Genomic DNA, 20,032 nt, shown 5'->3' with positions numbered 1-20,032 from the left:
TCCGGGCCCATAGCCTTGTGGGTGTCCAACTGGCACAGCAGGTCACTAATCGTCTCCTCCTGGATTACGGGGGGTTCACACAGCTCCCCTTCCCTAACTTCAGGCTCTGGGGGCCGAGTCTCCTGAGGACAACCTGTCTTGACATTAAAGACCGAGGCAAAGAAGGCATTGAGCACCTCTGCCTTTTCCTCATCCCCTGACACTACACTACCCTCCTCATTCAGCAAGTGGTGGAGGCTCTCCTTGACCCTCCTTTTGCTGTTGATGTATTTGTAAAAGCTTTTTTTGTTATCTTTGACTGTAGCAGCCAAATCGAGCTCTAACTGAGCTTTGGCCCTTCTAATCTTCTCCCTACACAACCTGGCCACGTCCCTATAGACCTCCCAAGTTACCTGACCCTTCTTCCAGAGCAAGTAGGCTCTCTTTTTTTCCTTAAGTTTTAGCCTAAGTTCCCTGTTTAACCAGGCCGGTCTTTTTCCCCGATGGCTTGCCTTCCTACACACTGGGACAGCCTGCTCCTGAATATTTAGCAATTCCCTTTTGAAGCATGTCCAGCCTTCCTGGACTCCTTTGCCCTCCAGGACCGATTCCCAAGGGACTCGGTCTACCAGCCTCTTAAACAGGCTAAAGTCTGCCCGCCGGAAATCTAAGGCAGAAGTTCTGCTCTTGCCCCTCCTTACTTACCCCACTATCGAAAACTCTAACATTTCGTGGTCGCTACTCCCAAGACGGCCACCGACCCTCACATCTCCCACTAGTCCTTCTCTGTTCACAAACAACAGGTCAAGCAGGGCCCCTCCTCTAGTGGGCTCATTTACCACTTGCATGAGGAAGTTGTCCTCCACACATTCGAGGAACCTCCTAGATTGCTTCCTCTCTGCCATGTTGTATTTCCAGCAGACATCTGGCAAGTTGAAGTTGCCCACGAGTACAAGGGCCGGCGACCGGGCGGCTTCTGACAGCCGCTTGTAAAACGCCTCGTCCGCCTGCTCATCCTGGTTGGGTGGTCTATAACAGACTCCCACCGTAATGTCCAGGGATGTGCAATCCTGCAGTCAGTCCAATGGTAGGAGAGAGGTTGTTCAGTCCTTCGGGTTGGGCTCAGAACCTGGAGCCTGAGGTGTAGCATCCTGTACTGGGTTTTGGTAGTATTGATCATGCAGGTGATCAAAACCAGACCCTTTCTCCAGCTGCTGGCAGCAGCTGGAAAACAGAGGTTCAGGAGACCTTGCTTTTTAAAACCTAACCCAGAGAAGAAGGCTTGTTGTGGTACCTTAGTGGTCTTTAACTGCTGTTTCCACATCATTGAGAGAAGGGGCCGTTGGCTGCCCGTTTGTAGTACTGACTGTTTTGCAGATTAACCATACTTTGTAAGCACAGAAGAGAGCTAGACAGGGACAAGCAAACGCTTCAGGCAACTGCAAAGTAGAGCTGGGGGCAGTCTGTAATATTTCTGACAGGATCAAAAGCTAAAGGATGTTTCCATTCAAAGAGCCGAGTCTGCTGGGAGCTCCAGTCTCCAAACTTCCAAACCCCGTGTGTTAAACAGCCATCAGCCCTGATGTTTCCTTCTGCTACTCTCTAACATAGTTTCTCTGGGCTTTTTCTTTCGTTTGTTTTCAGTCCCTGGTAGGCGTACAAGCTCGGTTCCATCAAACCACTTGCAAACCTGCCTCTTGCCCACCTTCTGCAGGGGGCCAAGCCAAAGGGATGAAGCCTTGTACTCGTACCAAGCCTGAAGCAAAGTTAAAGCTCTGAGAAGTTCCCCCAGTCAGCCCTGAGCTGGAGTGCAGGTATCTAAGCTGGGATGAGAAGGAAGAGCCTGGAAAACAATTCCTGGGCAGGAGTCGATGGAAGAAGGTACAGTGCGTGTGGCACCTGGGATTAAGTGATATGCTCAGTTTCGTGCCTGGATCAGTGCATGGACTAAGCCCCAGCTGAGAGCAGAAATTGTTGTTACTCATTGTGGATGCCAGAGTGCTGTTCCTGCTCCATCCTCCCCGGTGCATTAATTTAATCTTCTGTGTATATGCAGGGCCTTGATAATGCTCCTGTGTGGGCACCGTGGATGTGAATGGCAGGTTTTGTGCATATTTGTGACTGATCTTTCTTGTTTCAACAGGAAAACGTTGTTATGGACTCCCCAGGAACTAAAGAAATGCAAAGAGCTGATGAAGGAAGAGGTGCCAATCAAGGAGGGAGCGTAGGTTAGTTCTGGGTTTAAATTTTCTTGACTATGTTGTAGCCAAAAGCCTTGTCTTGAACGATTGAAATGAGCTGAACCATTTTTCATCCCTGCACAATGCTGTGTTGCTCTGGACTTTACCAGCCGTAGCCATGGACTCTGAGCCTGTACTGTAGTGAGGTCAAAGCTATTTAATCAACCAGTCTTTGTAGTATGAAAGTGTATTAACTTTGTTTGTAGGTATATATCTATATATGATGAGCTCACATGATACACTGTAATGAGGTGAGGTAGTGGAGTTTTCCTGGAGAATTTGGTATTGTTCATGCTGAAGTAAAACAAACAAAAGGACAGCCTGGCCCTGGAAAGCAGGACTTTGCTTCTGGGAAGCTTAGAGCTGTCTGTGAAGGAGAAAGGATAGCCCGGGTTAGCCAAGATAACACCAGCACCCTAGCCCCTCTGACACGTCTTTGAAACCCTCCCAGCATCGTCTGGCATCATAGAGCATGAACTCTAGCAAGTCTGACTCCAGGGACATGTGGATCAATAGATAAGCAGCAAGAACGCTGCAAAACTAGAGTTGCTTTGCAAAGTTTGATTATGATTAGTAATCAGTAGTGTGGGTGCTAGTGATTAGTCAAGTCGTTTTGCACCTGAACAACTGAAGGGTGTAAGAACCCTGTGTAAAGGCACATTCAGGATGCCCCAGTGGGGCTGGGACACGGCATGCACATGAAAAAATATTTGCCCCTGTCCTTTGCTTCCTAGCCTCTTGCCTTGCTCCTGCCCTGGCGCTTTGGGAGGTGGGGGGTGAAAAGCAAAGACAGACTCATGTAGTTATGGGGTCACTTGAGGTGTCCTGGGTTTGCTTTGCCAATCACTTCTGTGATGTTTCCTGCATATTCGTGACTGATTTTTTCTGTTTCTTTTCACAGAATCACAGAATCACAGAATGTCAGGGATTGGAAGGGACCTCGAAAGATCATCTAGTCCAACCCCCTGCCGGAGCAGGATTGCCTAGACCATATCACACAGGAACGCGTCCAGGCGGGTTTTGAATGTCTCCAGAGAAGGAGACTCCACAACCTCTCTGGGCAGCCTGTTCCAGTGTTCAGTCACCCTCACCGTAAAGAAGTTTTTCCTCAAATTTAAGTGGAACCTCCTGTGTTCCAGCTTGCACCCATTGCCCCTTGTCCTGTCAAGGGATGTCACTGAGAAGAGCCTGGCTCCATCCTCTTGACACTTGCCCTTTACATATTTATAAACATTAATGAGGTCACCCCTCAGTCTCCTCTTCTCTAAGCTAAAGAGACCCAGCTCCCTCAGCCTCTCCTCATAAGGGAGATGTTCCACTCCCTTCATCATCTTCGTGGCTCTGCACTGGACTCTCTCTAGCAGTTCCCTGTCCTTCTTGAACTGAGGGGCCCAGAACTGGACACAATATTCCAGATGCGGCCTCACCAGGACAGAGTAGAGGGGGAGGAGAACCTCTCTCGACCTGCTGACCACACCCCTTCTAATACACCCCAGGATGCCATTGGCCTTCTTGGCCACAAGGGCACACTGCTGGCTCATGGTCATCCTGTTGTCCACTAGGACCCCCAGGTCCCTTTCCCCTACGCTGCTCTCCAACAGCTCTGTCCCCAACTTGTACTGGTACATGGGGTTGTTCTTGCCCAGATGCAGGACTCTACACTTGCCCTTGTTATATTTCATTAAATTTCTCCCCGCCCAACTCTCCAGCCTGTCCAGGTCTCTCTGAATGGCTGCGCAGCCTTCCGGCATCTCAGCCACTCCTCCCAGTTTTGTGTCATCAGCGAACTTGCTGACAGTGCACTCTATTCCCTCATCCAAGTCATTAATGAATATATTGAATAGTACTGGTCCCAGTAACCGACCCTTGAGGGAACTCCGCTAGACACAGGACCTCCAACTGGACTCTGTCCGCATTGACCACCTACTCTCTGGCTTCTTTCCTTCAGCCAGTTCACAATCCACCTCACTACCCGATCATCCAGACCACACTTCCCCAGTTTAGCTGCAAGGATGCTGTGGGAGACCGTGTCAAACGCTTTACTGAAATCGAGATAGACCACATCCACAGCTTTACCATCATCTATCCACCGGGTAACATCCTCATAAAAGGCTATCAAGTTGGTTGAGCAAGACTTCCCGTTGGTGAAGCCATGCTGAGTGCCCCTAATGATCCCCCTATCCTTGATGTGCCTAGAGACAGCACCAAGAACAAGTGGTGTTTTTTTTTTTCCTTTTAACGAGGAAAATCTTGTTATGTACCACTGAAGTGTCTGATAAGCTCGTGGGTTGAGAGAAGGGCAGGGAGCTCTCTTCCTTGTTAGCATTGCAGGCAAAACAGACTCAAACTCGACTTGGTGAAAATTAATTGAGTTTATTGCCAGATGACACTGACACCTTTCCCCCGTCTTTGAGAGGATCGCCGTGCACCCTGAATCGATACAGGCAGGTGTAGTCTGGGTGGCCCCAGTTGCTCAGTACTTGCAGCTGGACGCAATTCACAAACTCAGAGAGCTCGTTCTGAAAGGAGGAGAAGAAGAAATGAGTTGTCTTTTCCTCTCTGGCATTTGACTACTGACAGAGTAGTGCTGCAACGACAGACTCATCCAACAGCTTTCTTCAGGCTGCCCTGCGAGGTCTTTTGACCTCTTGTGGTCAAGACATTCTTAACCTGCTTTACCTCATTTGGCCATAAGAACAGTAAAGGAAGAAGCAGCTGCCAGAAGCTTCACCAACTAGACTGGCAAGTTCTTCTTGCCTGCTTTGAGGCACATGCTTCCACAGTCAGAAGACCCAGTGGTGTTAGTAGAATGTCTTGTTGCCTTCTCTAGAAGAATGGCCTCCCCTGTCACTACTCGCTACCAGCAACAACAGAATCCTCAGAAAGCCCCGTACTTCTAGTCTGTAACTAGCAGGCCAGTAGTAGTGCCTCCTACGGGATGTGGCCACTTGTACACACTTGGAGTCCAGACAGTGCAAGCTGATTTCAGCTTCAACTGCAGCGGTTGGAAGCACTGAAGCTTAAACCCAAAATGAAAGAGAAGAAGAACGGCAGTCCAGGCATACACTGTTAGGAAGTTAAAGCAGAAGAAAGGCGAGCATGGGACTTGCTCAAGGAGAGGGCTGCCTACAGCCCTGCAGCAGGAAAACTCCCCAGCCAACCGCATTTCTCCTCCTCTCCTACAATTCTCCTCCCTCTTTGTCCCCCTACCTTCAGCTGGAAAGTCTGAGTGGGCTTCAGCGCTGCCAGGAAAATGAACTGTTCCAGGAACATTCCCTGTTCCTCATGTTCTTCCTTCAGGCACTAGAGAAAGACAGGGGTGGAGAAAACAAGAGTGTCTGGTACGTCATGGCAAGACTTAACCTCAGTTGGTGAACTACTGGTTTATTTCAGCTACAAAGTCCAAGGAAGACGAGCACAAGGAAAAGACGAGAAGCTGCAGCTAGGTAGCATGCCACACTTGCCTACTCCACGAGTCCAAGCTGCCAGTCAGAGAAGGAGCAAACGTTCCCAGAGAGAGGGGAGTAACCTGAGGATCACAAATGCCCCCTGGGATTGGAAGCCAAGAAGATCTAGGACCATGCACTCTGGAGCTCCTTTTCCCTGTGGCTCCTGGAGTTCCATCTTGCCCCAGAAGCTTCCTTTCGAGTGGTACATTGGATAAAAGAGGAGTACAATGAAAATGGAGCAACTCCAAGGAAATTGTTTCTTCTGCGAGCCATAGGAGGAAGGAAGGAAGGAAGGAAGGAAGGAAGGAAGGAAGGAAGGAAGGAAGGAAGGAAGGAGGAGGAAGCCACAGGCTGCTGGAGTCTTTGACCCATATTCACCTCCCATTTAGAAATGCTATGCAACTCCCCCCTGCCACCCACTCTAGAGAAATCACTTACAATAGACAGCAAAGTCCTTTGGAGCTCTGGACATACTGTCTCCATGGAACGTTGTTCCTGAGACATGGTCCATGGTGACTGCTCTGGGAATGATTGGCACAGACAGCTTGATGAAGACATGTCCCTGACTCCCTGGGAAGGGCCAGCCGGTTCCTGGATGATTTTCTGGCTGAAAGGAGAGGAAGAAACTATGTTCACATGGAGAAGGGTGCCCTGGCTGTCATTCCTGCCATGAGCACCAGAGGATTAAGAACTGATCTGTGTGATCAGCTCTGCTCTGAACCACAACCAATGCCTTTGGTTGGACCCTGCGGGTAATGAAGAGAGAAGCAGTAGCGAGAATTCCTGCCTCACAAGACCCTTTCAGCAGAGAAGCACTTGATGGCAGGCAGCTGAGTGTGCTACTTGTAGAAGCTCTCTGGCCTCTCCCGGTCCAGAGCTACTCGCCCAGAACAAGCAAGGGATGGTGTGGCTGAAAGGCACCTGCCCGGAGCAGATGAGAACTAAGGGCCCGGCTGGATGAGCCTTTCCTGTAAGGGGAAGCAATCGCTCCCTCTCATCCAGTCCCACCTCCTTCCACTGGCACCAGCCAACTCTTCAACTTGTGGCAGTGCCAGGACGGCTTGCAAACACAATGTGGGGCCCTCCAGCGGTGCAGGCTCTCAGTGCCTGCTTGTGCTCACTAAGAACCCTGGCAAGCTCACACCCCAGACCTCTGCAGGCACCTTCTCCATTCTCCTTCTGTGCCATGCTGAGAGTTTTCACAGTGACTGGGATGACAAAGACTGCAGGACCACGCTAGCCTGTCAGAAGCTTGCACAGACGACCTGGGCCACTCTAGGAGAGGAAATACTCATCAGGGAGACACAGGAGGCAAGTAGGTCCATGCAAGAAGAAGGCAGGAAAAGAAAGCTTCGAGGAGGAAAGACAAGGGTAAAGGCAACTCTCAGCAGCATGTTTGGTTCCTCCCCCCCACCTCTGTTTTTCTGTTTCTTGGTGCTCCTACCTCAAGAATAAACTCAGGAGACCTCACATAATCCGTCACTGGCAGGGAATACAAGAAGACTTTTGCTTTTGTAGTCTGGAAGGATGGAGAAGTCCTTGAATGACTGACAGCAGCTCCTGCAAATTAAAACATGAGCACGATCATTGAGCAATGTCAGGAGGAATATGGCACTGTTGACTTGAAAAAGGCTTCTAAGTAGTCATCCATCTCCTACAGTGGGATTCCCCTCCTACTGGCATGATCCCTCTGGAACACACAGCAGGGACTCAACAAAGTGTTGTAAGGGGGCATGGAAAAAGACAAGAATGTGAACTAGGCTTTGTGGTCTTCAGATGCGGTCTGGCCCGTGACAGACTCTGTCAGTGGGTACATTTTTAGGGCATGAGGTGGCCCTTGACTTCTTGCCACTTCTCTCCTACCCCTGGGCACGTTCAAATGCCCATCTTGTCAAGCTGGACTGGAAGCGCTTTGGAACTGCTTTGTTTGGACAATGTCACAGCATCTGATGATTTGAGCGCATAATCAGGCATCGGGACTTGGTTGTCTCCCAGCTTCTTCAAGACTTGATTGATTATCTCTTGAGCACCCTGCAAAGGAACACAAAAGATAGCACCTGTTAGAAGGAAAAGGAACGGGGCAAGCAGCTCCCCAGAAAGGCCAGCCAAGGTGAACTGGGACAAGGTTCAACTCAGATGGAAGGAAGGCCAGATTTACCCGTAAATGTCCCAAGTTTGCCCTACTCTGATTGATTGTTATCAGAATGGAGGGGCTGCTCACTCCACTGCTCTGAATGGTGAAGTTGTGGGAATGGGATTTTCCTGTGGAGATGCCCCACGCCAGGCAGCACGGACAGACAAGCCTTCTGGGCATGAGAAGGGACTGGGGTAACTATGGCCAGCTAAGAGCATTCTTTCATTGCGGTTCTCCCTTGCAGAGGACCCGAGATCTGGACAGAGAGGAAGCTATGACTAGAGACAACTAGGGGCCAGCCAACATGGATTCATGAAAGGCAGGTGCTGCTTGACCAACCTGATCTTTTTCTATGACAAAGTGACCGGCTTAGTAGGTTAGGGGCAGGGCTGTGGATGTAGTCTATCTAGACTTCAGTAAGGCATTCGACACTGTCTCCCACAGCAACCTCCTAGACAAACTGGCTGCCTGGGGCTTGGATGGGTGGACTCTTCGATGGGTTAAAAACTGGCTGGATGGCCGAGCCCAGAGAGTGGTGGTGAATGGGGCAAAGTCCAACTGGCGGCCGGTCACTAGCGGTGTTCCCCAGGGCTCAGTTCTGGGGCCGGTGCTGTTCAATATCTTTATAGATGATCTAGACGTAGGGATTGAGTGCACCCTCAGCAAATTTGCAGATGACACCAAGCTGGGTGGGAGTGTCAATCTGCTGGAGGGTAAGAAGGCCCTACAGAGGGATCTGGACAGGTTGGATAGATGGGCCGAGACCAACGGCATGAGGTTCAACAAGAACAAGTGCCGGGTCTTACACTTCGGCCACAACAACCCCATGCAGCTCTACAGGCTGGGGGAAGAGTGGTTAGAAAGAGCCCTGGGGGTGCTGATCAACAGCCGGCTAAACATGAGCCAGCAGTGTGCCCAGGTGGCCAAGAAGGCCAATGGCATCCTGGCCTCTATTAGGAATAGTGTAGCCAGCCGGTCTAGGGAAGGGATCGTCCCTCTCTACTCAGCACTGGTGAGGCCGCACCTTGAATCCTGTGTCCAGTTCTGGGCCCCGCACTTCAAGAAAGATGTTGAGGTGTTGGAGAGAGTGCAGAGGAGGGCGACCAAGCTGGTGAAGGGTCTGGAGGGTCTGACCTATGAGGAATGGCTGAGGGAGCTGGGGTTGTTTAGCCTGGAGAAGAGGAGGCTCAGAGGTGACCTTAGTGCAGTCTACAACTACCTGAAGGGAGGTTGGAGTGGAGTGGGAGTCGGCCTCTTCTCCCAGGCAGCTAGCGATAGGACAACAGGACACAGCCTCAAGCTTCGCCAGGGGAGGTTCAGGTTGGACATTAGGAAGAATTTCTTCTCAGCAAGGGTCATGAGACATTGGAAAGGGCTGCCCAGGGAGGTGGTGGAGTCACCATCTCTGGAGGTGTTTAAGAAAAGACTGGACATGGCACTTAGTGCCATGGTCTAGTCGACAGGGTAGTGTCAGGGCAACGGTTGGACTCGATGATCCCAGAGGGCTCTTCCAACCTGATTGATTCCGTGATTCTGTGAAATTGAGTTCATGGGCTAAATCGTTGATTAGCACTGCGTTAGTTTTGCTAATAGTTTTTGTGACGATTTTTCTGATCTATTATTGCCTAAAGAAACAAATAACCAACCAGACTGCCTTTAATGGGGTGATTATCCAAGCAGTGACCAGACCACAACATCAAAGAGAAAGGATTTTAAGGCTCCCACCAGCAAAATTGAATGAAAATGGATGAAGGAACATAGTGGACACTCAGCAAATTTGCTGATGACACCAAACTGGGAGGGGTGGCCGATACACCAGAAGGCTGTGCTGCCATTCAGCGAGATCTGGCCAGGCTGGAGAGCTGGGCAGAGAGAAACCTCAAGAAGTTCAACAAAGGCAAGTGTAGGGTCCTGTACCTTGGGAGGAATAGCCCCTGCACCGGTACAGGTTGGGGGCTGATCTACTGGAGAGCAGCTCTGCAGAGAAGGACCTGGGTGGTCTGGTGGACAACAAGTTCACCATGAGCCACTAGTGTGCCCTTGTGGGCAGGAAGGCCAAAATGGTGTCCTGGGGTGCATTAGGAAGAGTGTGGTCAACAGGTCAAGGGAGGTTATCCTGCCCCTCTACACGGCCCTGGTGAGGCCACATCTGGAGTAACTGTGTGCAGTTCTTGGCCCCCCAGTTCAAGAAAGAGAAGGAATTACTGGAGAGAGTCCAGCAAAGGGCTACAAAGATGATCAAAGGACTGGAGCACCTTTCTTATGAGGAGAGGCTGAGGGAGCTGGGTCTGTTCAGCTTGGAGAAGAGAAGCTTGAGAGGGGATCTTGTCAAAACTTACAAATACCTTAGGTGTGGGTGTCAAGGGGATGGGGCCAGACTCTTCTCAGTGGTGCCCAGCGACAGGACAAGGGGCAACGGGCACAAGCTGAAACATGGGAAGTTCCATCTGAATATGAGGAGGAACTTCTATACTTTGAGGGTGGCAGAGCACTGGAACAGGCTGCCCAGGGAGGGTGGGGAGTCTCCTTCTCTAGAGATATTCAAAACCCGCCTGGACGCAATCCTGTGTAACATGCTGTAGGTGAACCTGCTTTGGCAGGGGGTTGGACTGGATGATCTCCAGAGGTCCCTTCCAACCCTTAACCATTCTGTGATTCTGTGATTCCCATCTTATCCCCTTACCCTTTCCATTCCTGAGGACTGGAGGAAAGCGAATGTCACTCCAGTCTTCAAAAAGGGCAAGAAGGAGGACCCGGGGAACTATAGACCGGTCAGCCTCACCTCCATCCCCGGAACGGTGATGGAACAACTTGTTCTTGGTGCTGTCTCTAGGCACATCAAGGATAGGAGGATCATTAGGGGCAGTCAACTTGGCTTCACCAAGGGGAAGTCATGCTTAACCACCCTGATAGCCTTTTATGAGTACGTAACCCGGTGGATAGATGATGGTAAAGCTGTGGATGTGGTCTATCTCGATTTCAGTAAAGCGTTTGACACGGTCTCCCACAGCATCCTCGCAGCTAAACTGAGGAAGTGTGGTCTGGATGATGGGGTAGTGAGGTGGATTGTGAACTGGCTGAAGGAAAGAAGCCAGAGAGTAGTGGTCAATGGGACAGAGTCCAGTTGGAGGCCTGTGTCTAGCGGAGTCCCTCAAGGGTCGGTACTGGGACCAGTACTATTCAATATATTCATTAATGACTTGGATGAGGGAATAGAGTGCACTGTCAGCAAGTTCGCTGATGACACAAAACTGGGAGGAGTGGCTGACGCGCCGGAAGGCTGCGCAGCCATTCAGAGAGACCTGGACAGGCTGGAGAGTTGGGCGGGGAGAAATTTAATGAAATATAACAAGGGCAAGTGTAGAGTCCTGCATCTGGGCAAGAACAACCCCATGTACCAGTACAAGTTGGGGACAGAGCTGTTGGACACCAGCGTAGGGGAAAGGGACCTGCGGGTCCTAGGGGACAGCAGGATGGCCACGAGCCAGCAGTGTGCCCTTGTGGCCAAGAAGGCCAATGGCATCCTGGGGTGTATTAGAAGGGGTGTGGTCAGCAGGTCGAGAGAGGTTCTCCTCCCCCTCTACTCTGTACTGGTGAGGCCGCATCTGGAATATTGTGTCCAGTTCTGGGCCCCTCAGTTCAAGAAGGACAGGGAACTGCTAGAGAGAGTCCAGTGCAGAGCCACGAAGATGATGAAGGGAGTGGAACATCTCCCTTATGAGGAGAGGCTGAGGGAGCTGGGTCTCTTTAGCTTAGAGAAGAGGAGACTGAGGGGTGACCTCATTAATGTTTATAAATATGTAAAGGGCAAGTGTCATGAGGATGGAGCCAGGCTCTTCTCAGTGACATCCCTTGACAGGACAAGGGGCAACGGGTGCAAGCTGGAACACAGCAAGTTCCACAGAAATATGAGGAGGAACTTCTTTACTTTGAGGGTAACTGAGCACTGGCACAGGCTGCCCAGAGAGTTTGTGGAGTCTCCTTCTCTGGAGATATTCAAAACCCGCCTGGACGCGTTCCTGTGTGATACGATCCAGGTAATCCTGCTCCGGCAGGGGGTTGGACTAGATGATCTTTGGAGGTCCCTTCCAATCCCTAACATTCTGTGAATCTGTGATCTTGATTTAAATATTAAAGATATCGGCCAGTAGAGCTAACCAATGCTTATAATAAAATGAAAATATTGATGTGATCATGTGCTGGAGAGCTGACCAATGATTATAGTAACATTGGAATATTGATGTGATCGTGTGATGGCTGAAACCAATCAATGTAGAGGTTATGTAACTGTCACGGTTTAAAGCTGGGCCGGCTATTAAAGCTGTGGCAAACGCTCTCTGTTAACCCTTCCCCCCACGAAAAGAAAGGGAAAGGGAAAAGAGAGAGAGACTTATGGGTTGAAAAGTTAAAACAGTTTTAATAAACTATAATAATGAAAAAGAGTATAATAATAATATTGGAATAATCAAATATATACAAATATATACAAAACCAAGATCGAGCTCCCCCGATGTCGTCCACGTCACCCCCGGCACTGCAGGGCAGGCTCCGGGAAGGCCCAGGCTGGGCCCAGCGACGGTCAAGAACTGGATTCAGGGATGCACGGAAAGGGATTGAGGGCAGCAGGAAAAAAAGACAGAGTCCTCTTTGGGCACTGGCCAAAGGCTCAAGCCGCAGAATCATCCCGAAGCAGCAGAAACACCCAAACACAGCAGGCGGAAGGGGCAGAAGAAGGGAAGGGGGGGCAGAAGCGGCGAGACCCTCGTGATCCCCCCGCTTTATACTGAGAATGACGTGGATGGGATGGAATACCTTCGCTGGTCAATTTTGGGTCACCTGCCCTGTCCGCTCCTCCCTGCGAGTGCGACCACCCTGCGGCTCTTCACTCGTAAGCAGTGAGGAAATTAGCAGTGACCTTGGTTTCTCCAAGACTAAGTACAGCAAGAGCCTTTCTGCACAACATCCCTACCGGTGCCTCAGTGACAACGACAAACTTCGAGCGTTATCAGTCCTGGAAGCAGACACTGTCTGCAAAACATGCAGTTGATTTCAGAAAGTGCAGTTTCTTAGAAGAGACTTAGCTGAAAGTAAAAATCACTGAAAGGAAAATTGGCCTGGGTTAGGCCAAACCAGGACAGGCAGATAAAATGAGACTAGATGGTCTGTAAAGATAGAACTTCACAGCAGGAGCATGAGCTAGTGGTATTAGAGTACGTGGAACAGATTTACAAGTCAAAATATGGTTACAAACACAAAAGTTTCACTGCTTCCTTCATTGTGCTTTAATGCAGCCAAGGTGTAACTGTTTCCTGGGAACCTTGCAACATTAATAAATTCATTAATATTAAAGTTAGCGAGGGAAGAAAAAAAAAACCCAAGTCTAGATCCTAAATGCTTCCTACAGACCAAATAATATATTTTCAGATGCTTTACACACCAAGAGTTTGGCAAGTTTTTAAGCCATGCTACATTGTTTCTCAGAGGTCTGGGAAATTAAGCAAGATGTTTTCCCTATTTTCAGAAACGAAAACCTCAGTTAATGGTATGCAAGTCAAAGAGGTTATCAAACCCGGACAAGTTTTTGCTGAGTACCTTTGAATCTATAAGACAGGCCTGAATAAATCACACATATTCCCAATATTTTTGGCTGCTTGAAACATCAGCTCTGGGCCCCATTAATCTGAACAAGAAGCAAGAAGGAAAACTGAACAGTGGTACATGCAGGCGAGTCTGTTAGCCAGCCGTGTGTGCATCTCAAAATGCAAATACTTAAGGAATCTCCTTTACAAGAGCAGGATGAACTGCTGCCACCAGACCTCTCGTTCTGGGCTCCTCTAACCTGCGTGGAGACCTAAAGCGGCAGAGCTGGAATGGCTCCAGCGCTTCTACAGAGGTTATAACTAGATCACAGACTACTAAAAGCAATTCCCATATTAAAAGCAATTCCCAGTTGACTTAATGTTTTCCTACCACAAAAGTAATGAAATTGTTCTTTTGCACAAGTAGTGAAGAAGTGTGATGTGTTATATCTGGAGGGCTGGAGCCCCTCTGCTCTGGACAGGCTGAGAGAGCTGGGGCTGTTCAGCCTGGAGAAGAGAAGGCTCCAGGGAGACCTTCTAGCACCTTCCAGTACCCGAAGGGGCTACAGGAAAGCGGAAGAGGGGCTTTTTACAAGGGCATGGAGTGACAGGACGAGGGGGAATGGTTTTAAACTGAAAGAGGGGAGATTTAGATTAGATATGAGGAAGAAATTCTTGGCTGTGAGGGTGGTGAGACCCTGGCCCAGGCTGCCCAGAGAAGCTGTGGATGCCCCCTCCCTGGCAGTGTTCAAGGCCAGGTTGGATGGGGCTTGGAGCAACCTGGTCTGGTGGAAGGTGTCCCTGCCCATGGCAGGGGGTTGGAACTGGATGGACATTAAGGTCCCTTCCAACCCAAACCAGTCTGTGATACTATGAAAATTCAACCTACAGTTTTGGCCAATTATCAGCAACTAAGAATTTTGGGAAGAACATGGCTATTTGCACATGATGGACACAACTTTGCTCTATAAATACTAATTTTAATAGAATTTCTGGTGGTTTTACTGTTTTCTTTCCCTCCAAACTGACTCCTTCCAAACCACCAGCGTGAAGCAGAGCTCTGCAAAGCCTCGGCAGCCCCGAGCAAGCCCACCGGCACGAGGGTCAGCGCAAAGCATGGGAGGATGGCACCTCCCATGTTCTTGAAATGAACAATTTCATTACTTTTGTGGTAGGAAAACATTAAGTCAACTGGGAATTGCTTTTAATATGGGAATTGCTTTTAGTAGTCTGTGATCTAGTTATAACCTAGGCACCTACCATAGTTCTCCGTTGAGGACACGTAGGTGAGAATGAGGAGGGCGAAGTTTTCGAGCAGGTTGAGCAGCAGGTTGAAGTGGCAGAGGCGCAGGTAGCGACAGTGCGAGCAGCGGCAGCTCTGGTAGTGGTTCCAGTAGGCGACTGCCACCAGGAAACGGGGAGCCGAGTGGAGGCCGATGCAGAGGCGCCAGACGTAGCGCTGGGGGGTCTCGCCCCTGATGGCTGCACTGATGGAGGGCAGGTAGTTGGGGACCTGGAAGAGAGACAGTGGCTAGTGGGGAGAGGCACAGGGAGCGTGTCATGTCGTATTTACAGCTCTCCAAGTGCTAAAATTGTGGGGTTTTTTTAAAATAATTTTATTCCTATTTCAAAAGCCAGGGAACGTAACGTGGCAGCAACCCTGGTTCACCCCCCAGGACCAGGCAGTCCCCAGTGCTGGGGTGCCCTGGCTCAGGGTCTAATGACCCATTTCTTCTCAGCAAGGGTCATTAGACATTGGAAGGGGCTGCCTAGAGAGGTGGTGGAGTCACCATCTCTGGAGGTGTTTAAGAAAATACTGGACATGGCACTTAGTGCCATGGTCTAGTTGCCATGGTGGTATGTCCTGGTTTGGCCTAAACCAGGCCAATTTTCCTTTCAGTGATTTTTACTTTCAGCTAAGTCTCCTCTAAGTAACTGCACTTTCTGAAACTAACTGCATGTTTTGCAGACAGTGTCTGCTTCCAGGACTGATAACGCTCGAAGTTTGTAGTTATCGCTGAGGCACCGGTAGGGATGTTGTGCAGAAAGGCTCTTGCTGTACTTAGTCTTAGAGAAACCAAGGTCACTGATGAATTCCTCACTGCTTACGAGTGAAGAGCCAAAGGGGGGGTCGCAGCTGCAGGGGGCAGCAGACAGGGCAGGTGACCCAAAATTGACCAACGAGGGTATTCCATCCCATACACGTCATTCTTGGTATAAAGCGGGGGGATCACGAGGGTCTCGCTCTCTTTCTGCTATGGCCGGTGTCCAAGGAGGACTCCGTCTGTTTTCCTGCTGCCCCCGATCCCGATCTGAGCATCCCTGAATCCAGCTCTCGACCATCGCTAGGCCCAGCCTGGGCCTTCCCGGAGCCTGCCCTGCAGTGCCGGTGGTGACGTGGCTGACTTCAGGGGAGCTCAATCTTGGTTTTGTATATATATTTGTATATATTTGATTATTTCTATTATTATTATTATACTCTTTTCCATTATTATAGTTTATTAAAACTGTTTTAACTTTCCAACCCGTACGTCTCTCTCCCTTTTCCCTTTCCCTTTCCCTTTGGGGGGAGGGGGGATAACAGAGAGCATCTGCCACAGGTTTAATAGCCGGCCCAGCTTTAAACCGTGACATGGTGTCAGGGCAATGGTTGGACTCGATGATCCCAGAGGGCTCTTCCAACCTCATTGATTCTGTGGGGCCCACTCGCTTTTCTTAGCTTTATACTTTTGACCTTTATTCTTTCCCTTTGTTCAGTCGTGGTCCTCCACGTCTTCTCTGCCCCCAAGTTTGGGGAGAGAGGAGAGGAGGGTGCATGGTTTTCTTAGCCCAGCCCTAATGGAGAGAACTAACAGCAACAGAAGGCACAGACAGTGCTCAGGGAGGAACATAAAAGCAGGAAAACCATCAATGTGGCCCTGGAATAAACTCCCAACCTCCAGTTTCACAGCTCGGGGACCTCCCGAGCCAGCCACGGTTGCTACGCTCCAGGTAAGCCACTCCTCCACGATCCCATTCGGTCTCCCCTGGAGCCCACGCAGAACTGTGCCCTGCAGAGAGGTGTTCCCCCAGATCGGCTGCTCTCACAGCCTGATTGGGGTTGGAAGGCACCTCTGGAGATCACCCAGCCCAACCCCTGCCAAAGCATGGTCACCCAGAGCACGTTGCACAGGGTCGTGTCCAGGTGGGTTTGAATATCTCCAGAGAAGGAGACTCCCCCCCTCCCTGGGCAGCCTGTGCCAGGGCTCTGGCACCCTCACAGTAAAGAAGTTTTTCCTCATATTCAGATGACCACCTACTCCTGCCCTCTGTTCCCAGCTTGGAACCAGCTGCTTATCCACGCTTGTGCCGTGGCTGCTTCAAAGCCCTGGGGAGGAACACAACCTCATCCCTTTCGGAAATCCAGGCAGTCCCTCTCAACTCACGCTCCCCAGGCACGTGCTTGTGACTCCTCTGAAGAGCTCCAGCAGATCTGAGGGGCAGCAATTCCTTTTGTAAAGGCTGGGCTAACTCTTCCACAAGACAATATATTTATCTGTTGCTTCACCACTTTTATTCCTCATCATAATCACCACCAACGCGCTCAGCACAGACATCAGCCTGACCAGTCTGTATTTCACAGAACCACAGAACCGTTTGGGTTGGGAAGGACCTTTAAGATCATCGAGCCCAACCCTTAAGCCAGCACTGCCAAGGCCACCACTAACCCATGTCCCTCAGCACCACATCTACACGGGCTTTTGAATCCCTCCAGGGATGGGGACTCCACCACTGCCCTGGGCAGCTTGTGCCAGTGCTTGACAACCCTCTCCATGAAGACATTGTCCCTGCTATCCAATCTAAACCTCCCCTGGCACAACTTGATGCCATTTCCTCTCGTCCCATCGCTTGTTACCTGGGAGAAGAGACCGACCCCACCTCACTACACCCTCCTTTCAGGCAGTTGTAGAGAGCGAGAAGGTCTCCCCTCAGCCTCCTTTTCTCCAGGCTAAACCCCCCAGGTCCCTCAGCCGCTCCCCATCACACTTGTGCTCCAGACCCTTCACCGCCTTCGTTGCCCTTCTCTGGACTTGCTCCAGCACCTCAAGGTCTTTCTTGTCGTGAGGGGCCCAAAACTGCACAAAGGATTCGAGGTGGGGCCTCACCAGTGCCGAGTACAGGGGGACGATCTCTGCCCTAGTACTTCTGGCCACACTAGTGCTGATACAAGCCAGGATGCTGGTGGCCTTCTTGGCCACCTGGGCACACTGCTGGCTCATACTCAGACAGCCATTGATCAATACCCCCAGGTCCTTTTAAAACACCAAACCTTCAGTTGTCAGTCCTGAGGCATCACAATAAAATACAATACAATAAAGCAGCTTGTTCAAGATCCCATAACACTTCTGGGAAAGCCCAGAAGAAGAGAGGAGCCCTGCCATCCGCCGGCTGCTCAGCCGAGCAGCCACGACCTTGGAGGACATTTTGCTGACGAGAGTTGCTTACCCCGCAACGAGTCGCTGTCATCTCCTGGAAATGGAACAGCAGAGACCAGATCACACAGAAAAGGAAACCAAAGAGGGGGCAAAACACAGTCCCGACGGCCAGCGTGGTAAAACGGAGCCAGAAGAGGATCCCATCTCGATCCAAGGGCAGCAGAACCTGCAACATCTTGACGGACCTGAAAACAACACGTGAACGTTTGACAGGGACTCCCTGTCCTCCTGCGAGGCCCAGCTACGAGACTGATGTGGCTGGAAGGGCACGTGAGCTCTTGTCCATCTAGAGCGTTCCCGGGCTGCACTGACGTAGCCGGGGTGCTGCGTGCCGGTGCTGCCGCTCCCCCAGCACATCCCCAACCGCCCCCTGCACCGTCCTCATCCCGCTGCCACCCCGCACTGCTCCAGCCCAGCATCCAGCACTCAGCACCTTCACGGGTAAGCCTCCGGCTGCAGGACCAGGACCCTGCAAGCCCCACACCTTGCACTACGATAAAGCCATCGCTCAGCAGGTTGGGCAAGCAGGACAAGCGGTTTATCAAGCCCGGCAGCCTCAGACTGCCGGGGTCAAAGCCACGTTAAATCAGTCCCGACCTTTGAGCTCTCCTCCTGCCATGCATGGCCCCAATCCCTCCGTGTACCCCCGGCCTGGGGACACGAGCCACTGAGCAGCCCAACTGAGGGGCTGTGACGTTCTGCCCCGAGCGAGCAGCGGGGGATCCCTGCCGCACCCCACACACCGCTCAGGCTCCAGGATAAATCCAATATATAGACAATCCCTGATTACCAGTGAGGGCAGGAGCCTGGGTAGCTGCCCCCGGGCACCGCAGCCGCCCCCCTGCTCCAGCACCATAAGCCCCCCCGGCGCAGGGCCAGTCCCCACCAGCGCTGCGGCCCCCACAGCAGCCCGGGGCAGCAGCAATATGGCCCGAGGAGCACGTGGAGGGGGATCCCCCGGCCAGCCCGGGCTCACCTCCGCAGGGCACCCCCCGGCAGCCACCCCACCCCGGGGGACACCCCTGGAGGGCAGGGCAGGGCTGTCAGAGGTGGGGGGACAACAAGGCTCCCTCGAGGAGGGGCTCAGCTGTGGGGACACACCGCGTCACAGGGACATCCAGGCATGTCCACCCTGTGGGTGGGGGACACGGTGTCCCCAAAAGGGGTCACATGCCCAAAAAGGGAGCCCCCAATTAGCCCCCGTCCCCCTCTCACGAGGGTCTTGCCCAAAGGGGGCAAATAAAACAGCAAATCTCGTGTCACGCGCTGAACGGCCCCAAAACCTGCCCTGCCCCCGAGGGCCCAGCACCCCACACCCCCCAAGACACCCCCCCCGTGCAACCTACACCCCCCTGAGACCCCCCTGGGCACCCTACACCCCCCTGAGATCCCCCCGGGCACCCCAGACTCTCCCTGGGACCCCCTCCCAGCTACCCCACACCCTCTCAGAAGACACCCCCGGGGACCCTACAGTCCTGTGACCCCCCCAGGCACCCCACATCCCCCAGAGACCCCCCCCCTCCGAGCACCCCATATTCCCCCAAGACACCCCCCTTGGTGTGAGGCCCCCCCCCCCCCCAGACCCCTGATAGGGCTGTGACCCCCCCCCCAGGCACCCCACTGCTCCCCAAGACCCCAGAACCGCACCCACTCCCGCCCCTCGCAGCCCCCCCAGCCCCGCACCACTCAGCCCCCGCCGCGCCGCTCCATACCCCGGCTCGGCTCGGCTCGGCTCAGCCCGGCCTGGCCTGGCCTGGCCCGGCCACCACGCCTCCTCCTCCGCCTCCTCCCGCCCCTTCCTGCCACCGCGGCCAGGCCCGCTCCCCCCCGCACTCCGGGGCCTTGCGGCTCTACAGGCCCTGGACACAGGGGCACCCCCTACCGACTAACCCACCTCAACACCTGCTCCTCCTCTACGGTCCCTTTAAGGCTCTCGTCCCCGCCCTCTGCGCCGGTGTACGCAAGCTCCCGAACGCTCTCGGATTGGACTGCTAGGAAGAAGTCCCGCCGTCAACGCCCCGGATGTTGGGCGGGGCTGTTTGTGAGGTGTTCTGGACCCTTCCGTAGCGTTAGCTCCACCCCTTCTGCACATCAGACCAATCGACGCTCAGGACGCGGCAGACGTAAGAGGCCACTTCGCCCAATCAGTGAGAAGCATTCTCAGTTCCCCGGGGGG

At 52.1% G+C, this 20,032-nt stretch overlaps 1 protein-coding gene across 9 annotated transcripts; it reads right to left on the bottom strand.

The window, feature by feature from the left end:
* Window positions 1–4,576: 4,576 nt before the first annotated feature.
* On the bottom strand, window positions 4,577–19,802 carry LOC137672294 (post-GPI attachment to proteins factor 2-like). Of its 9 annotated transcripts, none has more exons than XR_011049564.1 (5): window positions 19,569–19,644; window positions 17,867–18,041; window positions 14,642–14,894; window positions 5,430–7,699; window positions 4,577–4,738 (listed from the first exon to the last, which is right to left on the bottom strand). XR_011049564.1 is itself a non-coding variant. In XM_068416427.1 (4 exons), exons 2-4 carry the CDS (start codon window positions 18,029–18,031, stop codon window positions 7,635–7,637), a joined length of 483 nt encoding a protein of 160 aa, XP_068272528.1. In that variant the 5' UTR covers window positions 18,032–18,041; window positions 19,751–19,802; the 3' UTR covers window positions 4,577–7,634. The 9 variants fall into 9 exon arrangements, 3 of the variants coding, with proteins under 3 accessions (XP_068272528.1, XP_068272526.1, XP_068272529.1); XR_011049561.1 differs by having other exon boundaries at window positions 4,577–5,522; window positions 6,107–7,699; XR_011049562.1 differs by having other exon boundaries at window positions 4,577–6,275; window positions 7,113–7,699.
* Between the last annotated feature and the right edge of the window lie 230 nt (window positions 19,803–20,032).

This window comes from Nyctibius grandis, chromosome 19 (genome assembly GCF_013368605.1).
Source record: "Nyctibius grandis isolate bNycGra1 chromosome 19, bNycGra1.pri, whole genome shotgun sequence".
Taxonomy (NCBI): domain Eukaryota; kingdom Metazoa; phylum Chordata; class Aves; order Nyctibiiformes; family Nyctibiidae; genus Nyctibius; species Nyctibius grandis.
This window is presented reverse-complemented; position numbering and strand designations above follow the sequence as displayed.